Source organism: Panthera tigris, chromosome F3 (assembly GCF_018350195.1).
Source record: "Panthera tigris isolate Pti1 chromosome F3, P.tigris_Pti1_mat1.1, whole genome shotgun sequence".
NCBI lineage: Eukaryota > Metazoa > Chordata > Mammalia > Carnivora > Felidae > Panthera > Panthera tigris.
This window is the reverse complement of record NC_056678.1, coordinates 68,648,821-68,664,910: the sequence shown is the minus strand read 5'-3', so window position 1 is coordinate 68,664,910 and position 16,090 is coordinate 68,648,821. Positions and strand designations below refer to the sequence as shown.

The 16,090-nt window shown below is 62.5% G+C and overlaps 1 protein-coding gene across 1 annotated transcript in view; it reads right to left on the bottom strand.

Moving 5' to 3' along the window:
- The window catches only part of KCNN3 (potassium calcium-activated channel subfamily N member 3), a 121,731-nt gene that overhangs the window by 18,789 nt on the left and 86,852 nt on the right, over nucleotides 1-16,090 (bottom strand). Inside the window, 2 exon segments of the mRNA XM_042975676.1 lie at nucleotides 166-276; nucleotides 6,107-6,248. Of these exon segments, the coding sequence (XP_042831610.1) occupies nucleotides 166-276; nucleotides 6,107-6,248 (253 nt within the window).

Below are 16,090 nucleotides of genomic sequence, written 5' to 3'. Positions count from 1 at the left end.
CCCGCTGGGAGACGGGAGCCCCTGTGTGGAGGCCGCGGGCCGGGCTCTGGGCTCCCCCGACCCCCTGTGGAGAGTGTGCCCCGACCTACATCGCAGGACCGTTTGCCTGCGGCTCACTGCCACGCGGGTCAGAGTTCCCCCGAGTCACGGACGGCGCTGTTTTACCCGTTTGGTGAGCTGAGTGTCCATCATGAAGTTGTGCACGTGCTTCTCCGCCTTGGTGAGCTCCAACTTCCGGGCCACCACGGCCACCACGAGGGCAGTGCAGCCCGCACCCTGTGGGGGGACAGCAAGGGGCGGGGGAGGGCACGTGAGCACAAGGCAAGTGCAGGCAGGAGACGGGAGGGACCCCCCTTCGCGCCCACTGCGGGGGTCCTGGGAGTGGACGGGCACCTGGAGCCTTCCGGGGCCCCGACTGCCACCCTCGGGAGGGGCCCGCCAGCCTCTTGGCTTGGCCGAAGGGCTCACCTCCGGGTGCCCGAATCTTCCCACAACCAGCCAGTTCCTAACGGAGCAGGGCGGGGCTGAGGCTCCGGGGACAGTCCCCGGTCATCGGCAAGGCTTTGCGGACACCAGGCCCGCTCTCCGGCTTGCTTGCGCACGCCCAGCGCCAGCCCCAGACCGGGGCCACGGGAGAAGACCACGCCTACACCAGAGGGGGACCAGCTTCACTGCCCTGGAGACTTTCCCTGGAACCATCCAACAAAGAGACAGCGCAGCCCCAGGCGGCACCCCACGGCTGTGCTCGGCCCGCACTGGGGTCCTTCTGCCCAGAGGCCCCGGCTGCGACGCGGCCCCGGGACTGGCCCTGTCTCCCTCCCACCAGAGGCTCCTCGGGCCCATGCTGTGGAGACAGAGCAACACTCCTGCTCCGACCAGGGCTTAAGGGAACCCCCAGACGCCCTCAGTCCTTCCCGGAGCAATGTTCTCACTCTGCGGGGCGGACGGGGGGGTCCCAGAGCCCCCTCCTCGAGCCCTCGGCCGCGTAAGTGACAGTCTGGGGAATGATCACACCCTGGTGCCCTCCCTTGTCCTCCTGGTGAATCTGAGTCCTGTGCAGTGTCTGTCCCAACCCACCTGCCAGCTCGGGGACAGGGAGGTTTATCCTCTGCTCATCCTTCTGCCTTGCCCTGCTCCAGCCCTGCCCTGCTCATGCCCTACCTCAGCCTTGCCCCTGCCCCTGCCCCTGCCCTGCCCCAGCCCTGCCCCTGCTCTATCCCGCACAATGGCCTCATGGGAAGAGAGGAGCAGTCTGGCCCTCTAGATGCCACACTGTTTGCCACAAGCCCGGTTTAGCACTTAGAGGTGGCAGGACTGAAAGGCTCCATCCTTGATGTTTTCGGCTCATCAGACTAACGGGATGAGTTAGAAATAGAAATGAGCGCTTTAGAAGGCACGTACCCAGTACTGCAGCTGGGAGGGGTGTCCGTGGCGAGGCCCCTCCCCTCCGTGGGCAGCGAGGCCTGTGCGAGGCTTTGGCTGAAGGACCAGTGCGTTCCCTGGCTTTTCAGTGTCCCCATCGGATGGTCTCATGTTTCTCGGTACATTTGGAACCACCATTTTGAGCACGACCAACTGGAAAGGCCTGGGTCTGTGAACCCTCCTTTCTGACCTCGTTTTCCTTTTGTTCAGGGATGGCTGTGTGTTCTTGGCATCTGTGACTTGCAGAAGACCGTGCCCACTTTTCAAAGGATGTGTATGGGCACTTGGGCAGCCTGGTCTAATGCTGTAATTGATTTAACCAAGCCTCCAAAAGCAAAAAATAGCTTGAAAGAAGCTGTCCTGGGGGGAAGCTGTGCTCCACTCCCTTCAACCAGACCGCATATAATCCTGCTCCTTTATACGGGGTTCCAAACGTACTCTGGGCTGACAGTCCAAACACAGGGACTTATCACAGTGTTAAAAATGGACATTAGATGGAGAGGACTCTCCCTAGGCTCCGTTCTCCCTCACCTCCCGGGGTCAGCTCTGCTTAAATCGCCCCTGAGAGCTGGGGGCAGAAGATGCCTGAGGAGGGGGTCCCCCACTCATCATGTCGCTTTGGGGATTTCATTAAAACAATCACTCAAGCACTGTCCTGGATTTACAGGGTCCGAAAAGAGGGCCCCAGCTCTTGCCATGGCCCACAGCCTAGCTGGTTAAATGCAGGGGCTTCTAGTTAGAAGTTAGAGTGTTTTAACTAAGGAACCATCTATTTTTTTTTAAATTTTTTTTAACGTTTAATTATTTTTGAGACAGAGAGAGACAGAGCATGAACAGGGGAGGGTCAGAGAGAGGGAGACACAGAATCTGAAACAGGCTCCAGGCTCCGAGCTGTCAGCACAGAGCCCGATGCGGGGCTTGAACTCACGGACCGTGAGATCATGACCTGAGCCGAAGTCGGCCGCTTAACCGATTGAGCCACCCAGGCGCCCCAGGAACCATCTATTTTATACAACTAAGATAAATCTCTGCATGGAGACAGTAAGGTGGATTGGATTACATTTTCAATTTCTTTTCACTTAAAGATGCCAAGACTTCCTTGTGGATATTTCTCTGGAGAATGCTAGGTTCTTAACCTCTAATTCTAATCTGAGTACATAAGCAGAGAATACTCTGAACTTTATTTTTTCTTTTGGAAAACCCATCATCTGGATGTAATCAGGGAAGTCGCTAATCATGAAGCCTCACTTGATCATTTCCATGAAAAGACAACCTGTGAAGATGGGGTCAGACATCAGCAACCTCTGGAGAGTGGAGGGCTGAGATCCGAAATGCAGACTGCTGGTCCTCTGCGCAGTGTGTGTGAGAGAGAGATGGAGAGACAGAGAGGAGGAGGGGAAGAGGGAGGAGGAGGGGGCGGAGGGGGAGCAGAGAGGGAGGGGAGGGGAGGGGAGGGGAGGGGTGCAGAGAGAGAGGTTGCTGGAGCAGAGACCAGACAGGGAACACTGGAGCTGCATCCTGAAGCAGCTGGCGGGGGGCAGGGGGCGGGGGCGGGGGCGGAGGGGGGGAGCGGAAGGAGGGAAGGGACAGGGAAGAGGAAAGAAGAGGGAGAGACGACGACGGGGGTGAGTGAGGAGCAGGAGGGACAGGGAGGTGAGGCTGGAGTCAGGAGGTAACGGTCGGTTGGCTCTCTGGTGACGGGAGCCCCTCCTGACGCCGTGTCTGCCAGTAAGCTGTCTAGTGATCACCTATGTTCCCGCCGGGGCAGTGAGCCCTTCTCCAGGTCAGGTGCCCGGGGGCGGGGCCGCGTGGGGAGATGGAGGGGCAGGGTGGCGTGGGATGGAGAGGACGAAGTGGCTGCTGGCGTGACCTCCACAGGGTCACCCTGGGGAGCAAACCCATGACTGAGACCTCGCCTTCAGACGTGCCAAGTCCAGAGTCACAGGTGACACCGGCTGGGCTCCTGGGTCTCCCTGGGCCAGCTCCTACCCCCGAGGGAGGGGCGGGAGGGCAGGGTCCACCTGGACGGTGTGCGGTGAGCAGGCCCACAGGAGCCGCCCGCGAGGGTGAAACTGCCAGCTCATCCCTACATCTGGGCCCAGAGACCAGAGTCCTCCTCACCGGTCCCCCCTCCGGAGACCGGAGTCCTCCTCACCAGTCCCCCCTCCAGAGTCCTCCTCACCGGTCCCCCCTCCGGAGACCAGAGTCCTCCTCACCGGTCCCCCCTCCGGAGACCGGAGTCCTCCTCACCGGTCCTCCCTCTCCTTGATTCCAAGAAACGCTTTCCAGCTGCAAAACCTCAGAATCTGGAAAAACAAGCGTCCGAGGGGGAAAGGATGAAGTGTCCTTAACTAACGAAGCATAAACTAAAACGAGGCGTAAGTTACGGTGACGGTGACGAATGGGGGAGTCCAGCCTGGAGGGTTTACGCCGTCTCTACAGCAGACTCCGCCCGACAACTAAAAGCACGGCAGTTGGTTTGGAAGCAAGGTGTCTCAGGGCGAGGCTCGTCTTCTCAAACTGACGGGAGGCAGATGCGCCGCTGAGCCCCCCCCCCAGGTTCAGAGAGCATCTCTCCTGAGGCCTTGGGGGAGACTCAGCGTCCCCAGCAGACATCCCACAGCTTTGTCTCCGTGTCCCAAACTCAGGAAGGGCCACGGGGCGCGTGTGGCTCGGCTGCACCAAAATGGGGCTCCCGCGGGGTGGTCTGGGCCCCCGGCTCCCCCGACACCCCACACCCCGCAGCCGAGAGGCTTCCAAAGCACCGCCTCCCGGGTGTTGCCATTTCCAGTTCTGGTGGCTAAGTACCGACAGCTTTCTGTCTGCACTGTCACCAGCTCGTGACGTTCTTGGAGGAGAGATGCTGGACTTTGACAGACCTGCTTCTGTGGCTGAAGCCCCTCAAACACGCCGGGTCCGTGCCAACCACGGCAGGTCGTTCAGACCACGGAGCACCTGGCTTAATGGGTGATAATCACCCCCTTTCTAGGATCGCCAAGAGAAAACAATGATTAAGACTACTTACAGCCGCAGCACACAAACCCATCCTCCCCCCTCCCCCCCAGGCCCCGCAGTGTCCATGGTAACCAGGCGGGAAGCCCTACCTGTCCTTGGGAAGTACCCGAGGGGCGGGGGTGCTGGGAGGCTGGGGGAGGGGAGGGAGGGCGGCTCAGAAACCCCAGCAAGAATGACTCAGCTAGAAAAGGGCCACTAGGGCTCCCTCGTCTGACCCCAGAGGGAGGCGGTGGACGTTAACGGGGGCCACGGCCCTTGACCATACAGCCCCCCCACCCCGCCCCTGCACCCGGAGAGGGAGACGTTTTGAACAAAAGAGAAGATGAAGGGCCTGAGCTGTGTTGTTCATGCGGGAGGGGATACGGGCTCCCCTCACCCGCTTGCTGCCCCGGCTTCAACCACCCCTCCCTGCACGGGGACACAGCCCTGCGCCCCAGGAGCCGAGGACCCCGCCCCGAGGAGGAGGCTGCCGGCAGGGGCCCAGGGTCCTGGGGAGCACACGCCTGGAGCCTGGGGGGGAAGCTGCCCACGATGCGCTCCGGGGGCACAGCCACGCAGAGCCCCGCCCCCACCCCCCAACCCCCCGCCCCCCCCAGCCGAGCCTCTAAGACGCCAAGGCTTCGGCCTTCGGGCCGCGTGTCACTAGGTGCTGGAGGGAGGCCATCGCCTGGTTTCTGATGGCAGCTGGAGTTCGGCCAGACAGACTCCTACCGCCCGATGGACAGGAGGGGACGGGAGGGGATCTTTCTGAGGCCTCGCTCACCGCTCACCGGGGATTCACACAGCAGGTGCTAAGCCCCCCCCCTCCCGCCCCCAGGAGGGGCCGTGGGCCAACTTGCTAATGTGCGCCCCCGCCAGGTCTCCATGGGAAGGAGCTGCAGGGGCACGGCGTGTCCAGGCAGGCGCGGCCGCTCGGGGCCCCTGACCCTAGACCCTCCTCTGCTCCGAGGGGCCCGAACTCAGCGGCCTGGTGTCCGAGATGGGTGCCAGAAGGTCAGGTCAGGGGGGGTGGGGCGGCCCCCACCCTGGTGAGAATTTAGCGGCCTTTACGCTGCAAACGGGGATGAACTAAGTCTGAGGAGCACCAAGAGGGAAGCCCCCCCGCACCGTGTGGGGGTTGTGGGGGGGCCCCGGGCACCTAGAACTGCAGGCCTGTGCGCGCTCACACCCCCGAGGCCACCCCAGGCTTCCCTGCAGCCTTCTCCTCGGAGCCTTGGGGGTCCTCTCCTGAAGAGAGGTCACTGAGCGGCGGTCCTGGGCCACAGCTGGCCGCACACCGACCCAGGACACGGGCCTCTCGTGGCCAGGTCAGCGCCCGCCCCGGATCCCCGCTCTGGGAGTTCCAGTGACGGTCCCTCGGACGTGGCGCTGAGTCTGTGGGGCCCGAGGGCCCTGTCGCTTGTGGCCGCGGGGTGGTGCCGGTGGGGGCACGGGGGTGGGGGCCAGACCCAGGCCAGCCCAGCCCAGCCCACCTGGGGGGCCGTGGAGAGGCCACGGCGGCCCGGGACGAGGAGCTCTGACTGTGTTAGAAAAGGAAACTGAGCCGAGAAGCACCTTCCTGGCGGTGTGCGGGGAGGGGGCGCCCAGCAGCCGTCCTGCCAGGAGGACCCCTCTTGCGCCCTCACGGCGTTCGCAGGTGGGGAGGGCGACGGGTGGGCCAGGTACTCACCATGATGCCGGTGAGGAGACAGACGCCCTTCCCACAGTACGTGTGTGGGACCATGTCCCCGTAACCGATGGAGAGGAAGGTGATGGAGATGAGCCACATGGCACCCAGGAAGTTACTGGTCACGTCCTGCTGGTCGTGGTACCTGCCGGGGGCGGGGGCGGGGGGGAGACAGCACTTAGTGGAAGGAACTGCCAGCCCCGGACGCAGAGGCCGCGGGCGAACCCGGAAGGGGACGGACTGGGTGTTTGCTGAGGTGGACCCAGCGGTGCTGGTGACGGCAGGTGCCACGACTCTGCCAGCCCGGACCCTGCCCCCACCCCCCGCCCCCCGGCCCTGACCCTGTCCCCCACCCCAGCTTGGTCCCAGAGGCCGTGTTGGCCGTGAGTGCACTGTAGACGCCCTTCGAGTGTTGGTAAAATAGCTTCGGATGAAATCACGCGACAATGAAATTCAGACGTTCCCTTACAAGTCGACAGCCTGAGCGGACGTGGACGTGACTGATCCGAAATGATGGCTCCCGAGCAGGGGAGAATGTCAAACCCACCAAACACATTTAGCAATCTCCCGTAAGGCTGATGGTCCTGAAGAACCGTCCCGTCACCGCTGTCGGGAGGGGCGCCCCGGGGGCTGTTTCCAGGGGACACTGGGGTCCCCGCAGAGGGACGGTCTCTCTTCTGGGCTGGACGGGGCTCTTGGCTCCCCTGCCCGGGGAGGAACCGGCTGGAAGGACGCGGCCACCACCCCCCTGCCCGGTGCCGAGGGCGCCCCACCCTCTCCCTCCCTGCTCTCACCCCCAGACACCAGAGCCCCTGTGTGCTGGCTCCGTGACAAGTACGGACAAGTACGGAAACACAAAGACGAGCGAGCGGGACACGGCCTGCCGTCAGGGCTCTCGGCTCAGGGGACGGGCCGGTGAGGACTTTCGCGGAACTGGGTAGACAGGGCGCTTGAGTGACAGGAGGGAAAGGGCAGTGACCTTGACCCCAACACCGGCAGGTTAGTCAGAGGACGGAGCCCCCAGGCAGGCTGGGAGGAGAGGGGTTCAGGCGGAGGGAGCGCCCTTATGAAAGCCGGGGCTCGGCTGGGGCGCAGCAGGTGCACCTGGGGAGGCAGGGCAGGTGAAGATATTCCCCCGCCCCAGGTGCCACCCCACCCCCAGTCAGGCTCCCCCTCGCATCCCCTCTGTCCCTTCCACTCCTGCATGCTGCTCTCGGGGGAGCCGTGGAGGCAGACCCCGGCTCTCAGGGCCTGTTCTGGGGTCACCAGTCCGTCCTGAAGAAGTCTCGGGTCAGGTCTGAGACTTGACGGCAAGGTTGGGGCGCAGGGTGGAGAGGAGGTGAGCCGGCGGCCTTGGGCTTGGCTCACCTGGCTTCAAGCCCCACCTCCACATCAAGAGGCTCTGTGCTGTGGGCAAGCGACTTAACCTCTGTGACCCCGTTTCCCTATCTGCTGACAGGGGGGCCAGTGACCAGGAGCACCAGCAGCCCAGGGCTCGTCCCAGGACGCGGGCAATGGCCACTGTCGGGGGGGGGGGGGGACAGGTGTCGTCACCCTGAGAAACTATCCACAGCACGACAGAGGCAGGGACTAGGACAGCAGGGGAGCAAGGAGACCTTTGTGAGAGTCTTGAAGTTTGGGCTGCAGACGTAATTGACACAGGAAGGCATCTGCTGCGAGTTCTTGGACACAGAAGGGACACAAGACACTGGTGTCCAAGGAGGACTGTTCCAGCAGCCGCCCGCAAGCCTGAGGAAAGACAGCAAGCCCCGGACACGAGACCCGCTGGAAAGTGTGCAGGTGGCCGGGGAGGAGCAGCGGAGAGCCTCCACCGCCAACCGCGGGTCTGGACTGGATTTGTAGCCTGTCTCCCGAGTGCGTTACTGGCCCCTGGGCCTTCACAGCCCGCCTGTCTGCAAATCCGATGCTTCAACTAGTGTTGCTGGCTGCTCGGCGGCCTCGGGACCCGGGCCTTTCTACCCGCACACGAGTGGTTACGAGAGAAAGAAATTAGAGTCCAGGTTGGGACTCAGTATTAGCAACAGGTAGCTGTCTTTTTGTCACCTTGATGTCTGACTTACTGTTTTGTCTCTACACTCTCTTTATGTTCTTGTGGGTTTCTTCTTCATTCACAAATACAGTCGCATGGGAGCTGGCCGTGTGTGCTGCAGAGGGACGCCATTCACACACCGCCTGCCAGACTGGAGTGCTGTTCCCTCCGGGGGGGGGGGGGCCCAAGGACGTCCCGCTGCCCCACGCGGCTCAGCAGGCGGGAGGCCGTGGGTGGGGCCTGAGGGCGGTGGGTGTGGGGACCAAGCCGTCTCCAAACCCACTCACCATCTTACAGTGGCTTACGCCTGTCACCAGCCTGCATAGTCATGTCTTGCCAGTGTTTGCAACAGAGAATTTTTCAGAGCCGTGTTTTGCTCTAAAGGCTAGGGAGGAAAAGGGGTCTTTTTTTTAAGGACAGTTATTATAGTTATCAGTTTACCGTCAGGGTGTGCTATGGTTTTCCCTTTCTCCTACTATGAAACGGGTGACAGATACAGGGGCCATGTAACAGCTGGTTGCAACTTAAATGCACGCACTGTTGCCCTCCGTAGACCCTCCACGCAGGCAGACGACCGGGGTCCCCAGAAATCTAAGGACAGTTGTGAACATGAAAGACACAGACCGAATCAGTTGACAGAGAAGCAGGACTCTCGACCACATACAGACCGTGGCGGAGAAGAGCTCGTGGGGAAAACCCTATAATCAAGGTGAGGGAGCCAGACTCTGGCCCCAGGAGACACGGGTCAGTGCCACACAAGGGGGTCTTTCTAGAAGGGCTGGGGGTCAATGGAGGGGTCTCCCAAAAGGCAGGAAAAGACAGAGATGAAAATACGAGAAAATCATGGAATCTGTCTACCAATTCAGGTAAGAATAGTTTCAGAAAAAGAACTGGGAAAAAAAAGAGAAGGAGAAGAGAAGTCATCATTAAGGAAATTAAAATAATTTTTTTCCAGAATCAAAGAACATAAGTTTCTAGATCAAGGGCCCCCTGTCCCCAGCACAGTACACGAAAAGACTCACATTCAGGGGCATTATTGTGGAATTTGATAAAACCAGGGGAAAGGAGAGAGGCTATGGAGCTTCCAGAGTTAAGAGAGAGAGGGAGGCAGAGAGAAGAAGAGAGAGGGAGGGAGGGAGGGAGGGAGGGAGGGAGGAAGGGAGGGAGAAAGAGAGAGGGAGAGAGAAGGAGGCAGAGAGAGAGGGAGGGAGGGAGAGAGGAGGGAGAGGTCAAATGTGACGGATCAGAAATCAGAGTAACTTTGGACTCTGACAGCAACCCTGGGAGCCAGCCGTCCATGAAATAAAGGCTTCAAAATTCCAAAGGGAAATTATTTCCGAAGCAGCCAGGGTGTCAGTTAAGTCAGAAGGTGGAGGGAGGACATTTTCAGATGTGCAAGAGCCTCCAACATCTGTCTCCTCTGCACCTCTCACCGGAGGCCACAGGAAGCTGCGTGTCACCCGAAGAAAGGAGGAACCCCCGGACCGAGGAAGCGAGACACTCCAGGAGGGAGGCCCAGGGGGCCGGTGGCGGGTGGTCCTTGGACGCGGCCGAGCGCCAGGCCTGGAGGGCCACCCGCCCCGGCTAGAGCAGGCCAGAGGCTCTGGGAGACACCTCTCCAAGACGCTGCCCAGGAAGTTAAAATCGATGGAAAATCGAACGTGCCCGAACGTCCTGGGAAGCTGGACGGCTGCCAGAATGTGGAGCTGACTTAGTGATAAACACACACAAGGAGCGGGGCAAATGGACTAACGTGGCAGTTGCCCAGGAGAAACAAAAAGATCTGCAGGAAAGGAGCCGCCATCCTCCGCTGAAGGCCCAGCTATGAAGAGTCCGGGGAGTGCTGGCCGGACGTGCAGAAGGCTGCGCAGGAGGGGGTGTGGCGGGCGAGGGGCTGTGTCCTCATCCTCCACCTGGGGGGCCAGTGGGGCGCACAACTGAAGTTTGGGAAAGCAGCAGCACACGCATGTTACCCGCAGACGTGGAGGCCCGCCCTGGCACGAAGGAGCACAGGAGGGCAGAGGGCCCCCTCTGGAGAGATGCTCCCTCGGGAGGAGTGCCCCTCGGGAGAGATGCTCCCTCTGGAGAGGTGCTCCCTCTGGAGAGATGCTCCCTTGGGAGAAATGCTCCCTCGGGAGGAGTGCTCCCTGGGGGAGTGCTCCCTCTGGAGAGATGCTCCCTCGGGAGGAGTGCTCCCTCTGGAGAGATGCTGCCTCTGGAGAGGTGCTCCCTTGGGAGGAATGCTCCCTGGGGGAGTGCTCCCTCTGGAGAGATGCTCCCTCGGGAGGAGTGCTCCCTCTGGAGAAGTGCTCCCTCTGGAGAGGTGCTCCCTCTGGAGAGGTGCTCCCTTGGGAGGAATGCTCCCTCTAGAGGAGTGCTCCCTGGGGGAGTGCTCCGTCTGGAGAGATGCTCCCTCGGGGGGAGTGCTCCCTCTGGAGAGATGCTCCCTCTGGAGAGGTGCTCCCTCTGGAGAGATGCTCCCTCGGGAGGAGTGCTCCCTGGGGGAGTGCTCCCTCTGGAGAGATGCTCCCTCGGGAGGAGTGCTCCCTCTGGAGAGATGCTCCCTCTGGAGAGGTGCTCCCTCTGGAGAGATGCTCCCTTGGGAGGAATGCTCCCTCTAGAGGAGTGCTCCCTGGGGGAGTGCTCCCTCTGGAGAGATGCTCCCTCGGGGGGAGTGCTCCCTCTGGAGAGATGCTCCCTTGGGAGGAATGCTCCCTCTGAGGGATGCTCCCTCTGGAGAGATGCTCCCTCAGGAGGAATGCTCCCTCTGAGAGGTGCTCCCTCTGGAGAGATGCTCCCTTGGGAGGAATGCTCCCTCTGGATGAGTGCTCCCTGGGGGAGTGCTCCCTCTGGAAAGATGCTCCCTCAGGGGGAGTGCTCCCTCTGGAGAGATGCTCCCTCGGGAGGAATGCTCCCTCTGAGGGGTGCTCCGAGGGGTGCTCCCTCGGGAGAGATGCTCCCTCGGGAGGAGTGCTCCCTCGGGAGAGATGCTCCCTCTGGAGAGATGCTCCCTTGGGAGGAATGCTCCCTCTGGAGAGATGCTCCCTCAGGAGGAGTGCTCCCTCTGAGGGGTGCTCCCTCTGGAGAGATGCTCCCTTGGGGGGAGTGCTCCCCCTGGAAGATGCTCCCTCGGGTGAGTGCTCCCTCCGGAGTGCTCCCTCTGGAGAGATGCTCCCTCCGGAAGAGTGCTCTCTCTGGAGAAGGGTAAATGGGAAGATCGGGGGCAAGGCAGCAAATAGCACAGAACAACGGACTCTAAGCATATCCTTGCGTAACTTCCATAATATTGAACACAGAACCAAACCTAAGAGAAAGACCCCAAAAATACGTTAATGTAAAAATCAGTTGGGAAGCCTAGAAACACAATAAGCGTCCCTGAGCTCACTGCAACCTGCCTGCTGGATGGCCTCATGTGCTCTTTGTGTTTGGGCACCGCAGCCGCCGGGGCACAAGCTTCCTGCGTCTTTCCGCACAGGTACAGACACCTGGACAGCGTGTGGTCTAGCTGGGCCTGCTTCCGGGCGCCACAGGGATGAAATCGCACCCCAGGAGTGTGGTCACAGCCTCAGACACGGCCCCCTGCCTCCTCCACGTACTTCTGTAATCCCCTCCTCCGAGAGTGGGCTGGCCCTGGCGACTTGTCTCTGACAGACAGAACACGGCGGAAGCGATGGGCCATCAGCTCTGAAATCCAGCTATAAAAACACCACAGCCTCTGCGCCGAGCGACCCGAACCTTGTTCTCTTTGGGATCGCTCCCGTCCGGGGGAAGCCACTGGCGATGCCGTGAGGTGACCCTACGGAGAGGCCCGCCTGGTGAGGGGCTACAGCATGCCCACAACGGGGTGAGCCAACTTGGAAGCAGAGACCCTCTAACCTGAGCCTTGAGAGGAGACCGCAGCCTGGGGGGCAGCTTGACTGCAATCTCACGAGAAACCCGAGCCGAGGTGCCTGCTCAGGCTGCCCCTGAATTCCTGACCCTTAGCAACGGTGACGTCGGCAACATCTGCCGTCTCAGGCTGCTGAATTATGGGGCAACTTGTTATGCAGCGACAGATAACTGATACGGTGAACTCCTGTGGACTGCCTTTTCCCCTCCCACCCGGGCCCCTCCCAACGGGACCCCCCACCCCAGCCTCTCCCACCCTGGAGTCCTCCCACTGGGACTCCTTTCCCTGGGGCCCCTCCCACCAGGACCCCCTCTTCCTGGGACTCTGCCCCCTCATCCCTCCCCCTCCCTCTGGGACCCCCCCAGCCCCTCCCACCCTGGGCCCCTCCCACTGGACCCCTCTCCCTGTGGCCCCCCCCACCCCAGGGCTCCTGTGGCCCACAGTCCATCCGTGGCTCTTCATTGCTCTGCTGCGATCAGCGTGTCTGCAGGCCCCACAACAGCCCAGCCTCACCCGACTTTGGTACCCGCTTACCCAGAAAGCCCTTGCCTCAGATGATTTCGGGTCTTTGCTCAAACGTCGGTGTCTCCGTAAGGGGCTCCCTGGTCACCCTGTTTACATAGGCCATCCCGCCCCCCTTTGCCCCACGAACATACCGCCACCTGATATATGCTCTGTCGGCCCCGTTAGAGCGTAAGTCTCAAGGGCAGGACGTTGTGTCCCGTCTGCTGCGCTGTCTCCAGTAGTCGGTTCACATGGGTTGAATGAATGAGCGAATGACTCATTTTGTCTCTATCGCAAGCCGGCAGCACAGGGGCTCTTACCCCAAGTAAGCGAAAAGGCTGATTCTACACAGAGCTGCTGTGAGCAGCAGGATGGTGGCTGGGAGGGAGCGGGGGGGGGGGGGCAGGGGGGGGGTTGGCGAGCCTGGCCAGCTCCCACTGAGGGGAGCCGCTCACGAGCGCTGGGGCCTCTTCCCGCCCCTGCCTCTGCCGCGTCCCTATAATCAAGGAATGACCGGGTGCCCTCGGAATGCCAGCTTCGGGGAAATCGCTGCCACTCCCCCAAGGGTGTCCCGTCAGCCTAAGTTCAGGGGCGTCTGGAGCCGCTTGCGGCCGGTGAGAGCCGCCGGCCTCGGAAGTCGGGGACCCCGAGCGGCCGATGGGCCAGGCTGGTGGTCGCAGCCACAGGCGAGTTCACGTCAGGGCAAACAAAACCAATGAAGTCCTTTCCCGCCTTAAAAAGCCTTTCCCCGGTAAGCATCTGGAAATGTGAGATGCACGGCCGTGGGGAGCCAGGCTGCCCACGGGGACCCCAGGCCCAGGCGGCGTGTGCACAGAGGCCCCCCGCGTTATTTTCGTGGCCGGCGTCCTGAGTTGTAAGGGCTGGCTTTGAGTTGAGGAGAGTGAGGGGGCTCCCTCCCGCCGGGCGACGCAAGGCCACGGCCGAGGGTCTCTCCGAGGCAGCTCTCGTGCTTTATTTCTAAGAGCTCGCAGCGTGGGGGGCAGGGCCTCCGGTCGTTTCCGAAAGGGGAGAAAGCCATCACCGCCACCACGCCCACCGAACCAGCTGCGACCCGCCACCGAGCAGATGTGGCCGTTCCCTTCTGCGGACGCAGTTCCCGCGGACCCTCTCGCAGAGGCGGTGGCACGCACGTCTCCGCGGGCGGTTTTCTGGGCGGACTTTGGCCAAACGTGGAAGGTTCGGGACGCGGGCCTGGGGTCGCACGTGGACGTGGCCTCGCTGACAGGCGGGAGGGACTCAAGCGAGAAGGCCCAGCTCAGCCTTCCTGGGCGAGCAGCTCTCCTCCGTCCGGTCTCCTCCTCCCCCGTGGTGCCGAGGCGTCCGGTTTGCCCACGGAGGCGGCAGCCGGGGGACCCAGCCGCCAGTCCCCTTTCTTCACGACGGGTGCCGTCACCCTCTCTGAACGGCTCTGAAACGGGAAACCAGCTGGCTCATCTGGCAAATCCTTCTGAGTCAGTTTCTCTACTCGCAATGTTTTCTTTCTTTGTGTTAAAAAATATTTCCGTGTTTCCTGATTTGGAAATGTTTAATAAAAAGCACGAAACCGGAGAAAAACAGTATGTTTGGAAGAGGCACTGGACCGTGTGGATCGCGGCAAGTGTGCGTTTGGCGGTGTGGGGAGGCGGTGGCCGCGGGCCAGGCCCTGGGTCCCCCCCCCCCACCCTTCCGTCGTTCCTTCCGGAGCCTCTGCGCTCGGCCTTCTCCCTCGTCCCCCGTCTCCCCCTCCTTTGACCCGCACCCCCAGTCTCTCCTCTCCTCTTCCCCGGTCACTGACTCAGTCGCTCTCTCGCCCTCCCCCTGCCGGGAGGCCCACTTCGTTTCCTTCAGCTCAGCTGCACTTACGCTGCAAACCTGGACTGTGTCCCTACGGGGCGGCCGGACACCGAGGGCCCGCAACCAGCGGACACAGGTCTGTTCCCCCGGCCATCTTGTGTCCACGGACTCGGCGGGCACCTCCCACCCTCTGACACCAGCCCGGTCCCAGCCTGGGGCTTCGCCGAGGGAAAGGGCAGGTCAGCTGACTTGCCCGCCCGCCCCGCCCCGGGGCCCTCCTCCTCCTCCTCCTCCTGCCATCTCCCACCTGCGGGCAGTAAACGCCACCACCCGGCCACGCGGGGACACCTGGCCTCCGCTGGCTCCCCCACACCCCGCACTCGCTGCCCGTCCCAGCCACGCCCGCAGTGGCACCCACCTGCACCACTGCCTCAGTGTCCCCAGCCGGCCTCCTTGCTCCAACCCGTGCCCCACTCGGTCGCCAGGCAAGTCTTCCCCAAACACAAGATCCTCCCTGCTTCGTACCCGCCGTGGCTCCCACCGGCCGAGGGTGGGGAGGAGGGTGACCTCGGCGCGCACGCTCTGGGCTACAACAACCGTCGGTCCGGAACCAGCAGTGGCTGAACACCTGATGCTCGTGAACAGCCCACGTTTTGCGTCGGGGAACGTACAAAGCTTGCCCCTATGACAAGCTCGCTTTGCTCTCTCGTGCTCTGATTCGCCTTGTCCTTGGGCAAGGAAGCGGGGGGACCCTATAAACCGGGGACCGCCTAGGTTGGGTTTCTCCTGTGTCGCTGGAGTAAGAGACACAAACAGGGTTGGGAGCAGTGGCTTTGGTACAGGATTGAGTCGGAACTCCGCCCGGCGAAAGAGGCTGGGCCCCACCGACGCTCTGGGCCTCTCGCGGATGCCCTGGCAAGCATCTGCTGGGCCCCCTCCACCCCATACCCACCCCCCCGGCCACCACTGGATCCCTCTCCCACCCCATACCGCCCTCCACCCCCACTGCTGGGCCCCTCTCCCACCCCATACCGGCCCCCTCCACTGCTGGGCCCCTCTCCCACCCCATACTGCCCTCCACCCCCACTGCTGGGCCCCTCTCCCACCCCATACCGGCCCCCTCCACTGCTGGGCCCCTCTCCCACCCCATACTGCCCTCCACCCCCACTGCTGGGCCCCTCTCCCACCCCATACCGGCCCCCTCCACTGCTGGGCCCCTCTCCCACCCCATACCGCCCTCCACCCCCACTGCTGGGCCCCTCTCCCACCCCATACCGGCCCCCTCCACTGCTGGGCCCCTCTCCCACCCCATACCGCCCTCCACCTCCACTGCTGGGCCCCTCTCCCATCCCATACCGGCCCCCCCGCCACTGCTGGGCCCCTCTCCCACCCCATACCAGGCCAGTCTCCTACCCATACCGGCCCCCTCCACTGCTGGGCCCCTCTCCCACCCCATACCGCCCTCCACCCCCACTGCTGGGCCCCTCTCCCACCCCATACCGCCCTCCACCCCCACTGCTGGGCCCCTCTCCCACCCCATACCGGCCCCCCGCCACTGCTGGGCCCCTCTCCCACCCCATACCAGGCCAGTCTCCTACCCATACCGGCCCCCTCCACTGCTGGGCCCCTCTCCCACCCCATACCGCCCTCCACCCCCACTGCTGGGCCCCTCTCCCACCCCATACCGGCTCCCTCCACTGCTGGACCCCTCTCCCACCCCATACCGCCCTCCACCTCCACTGCTGGGCCC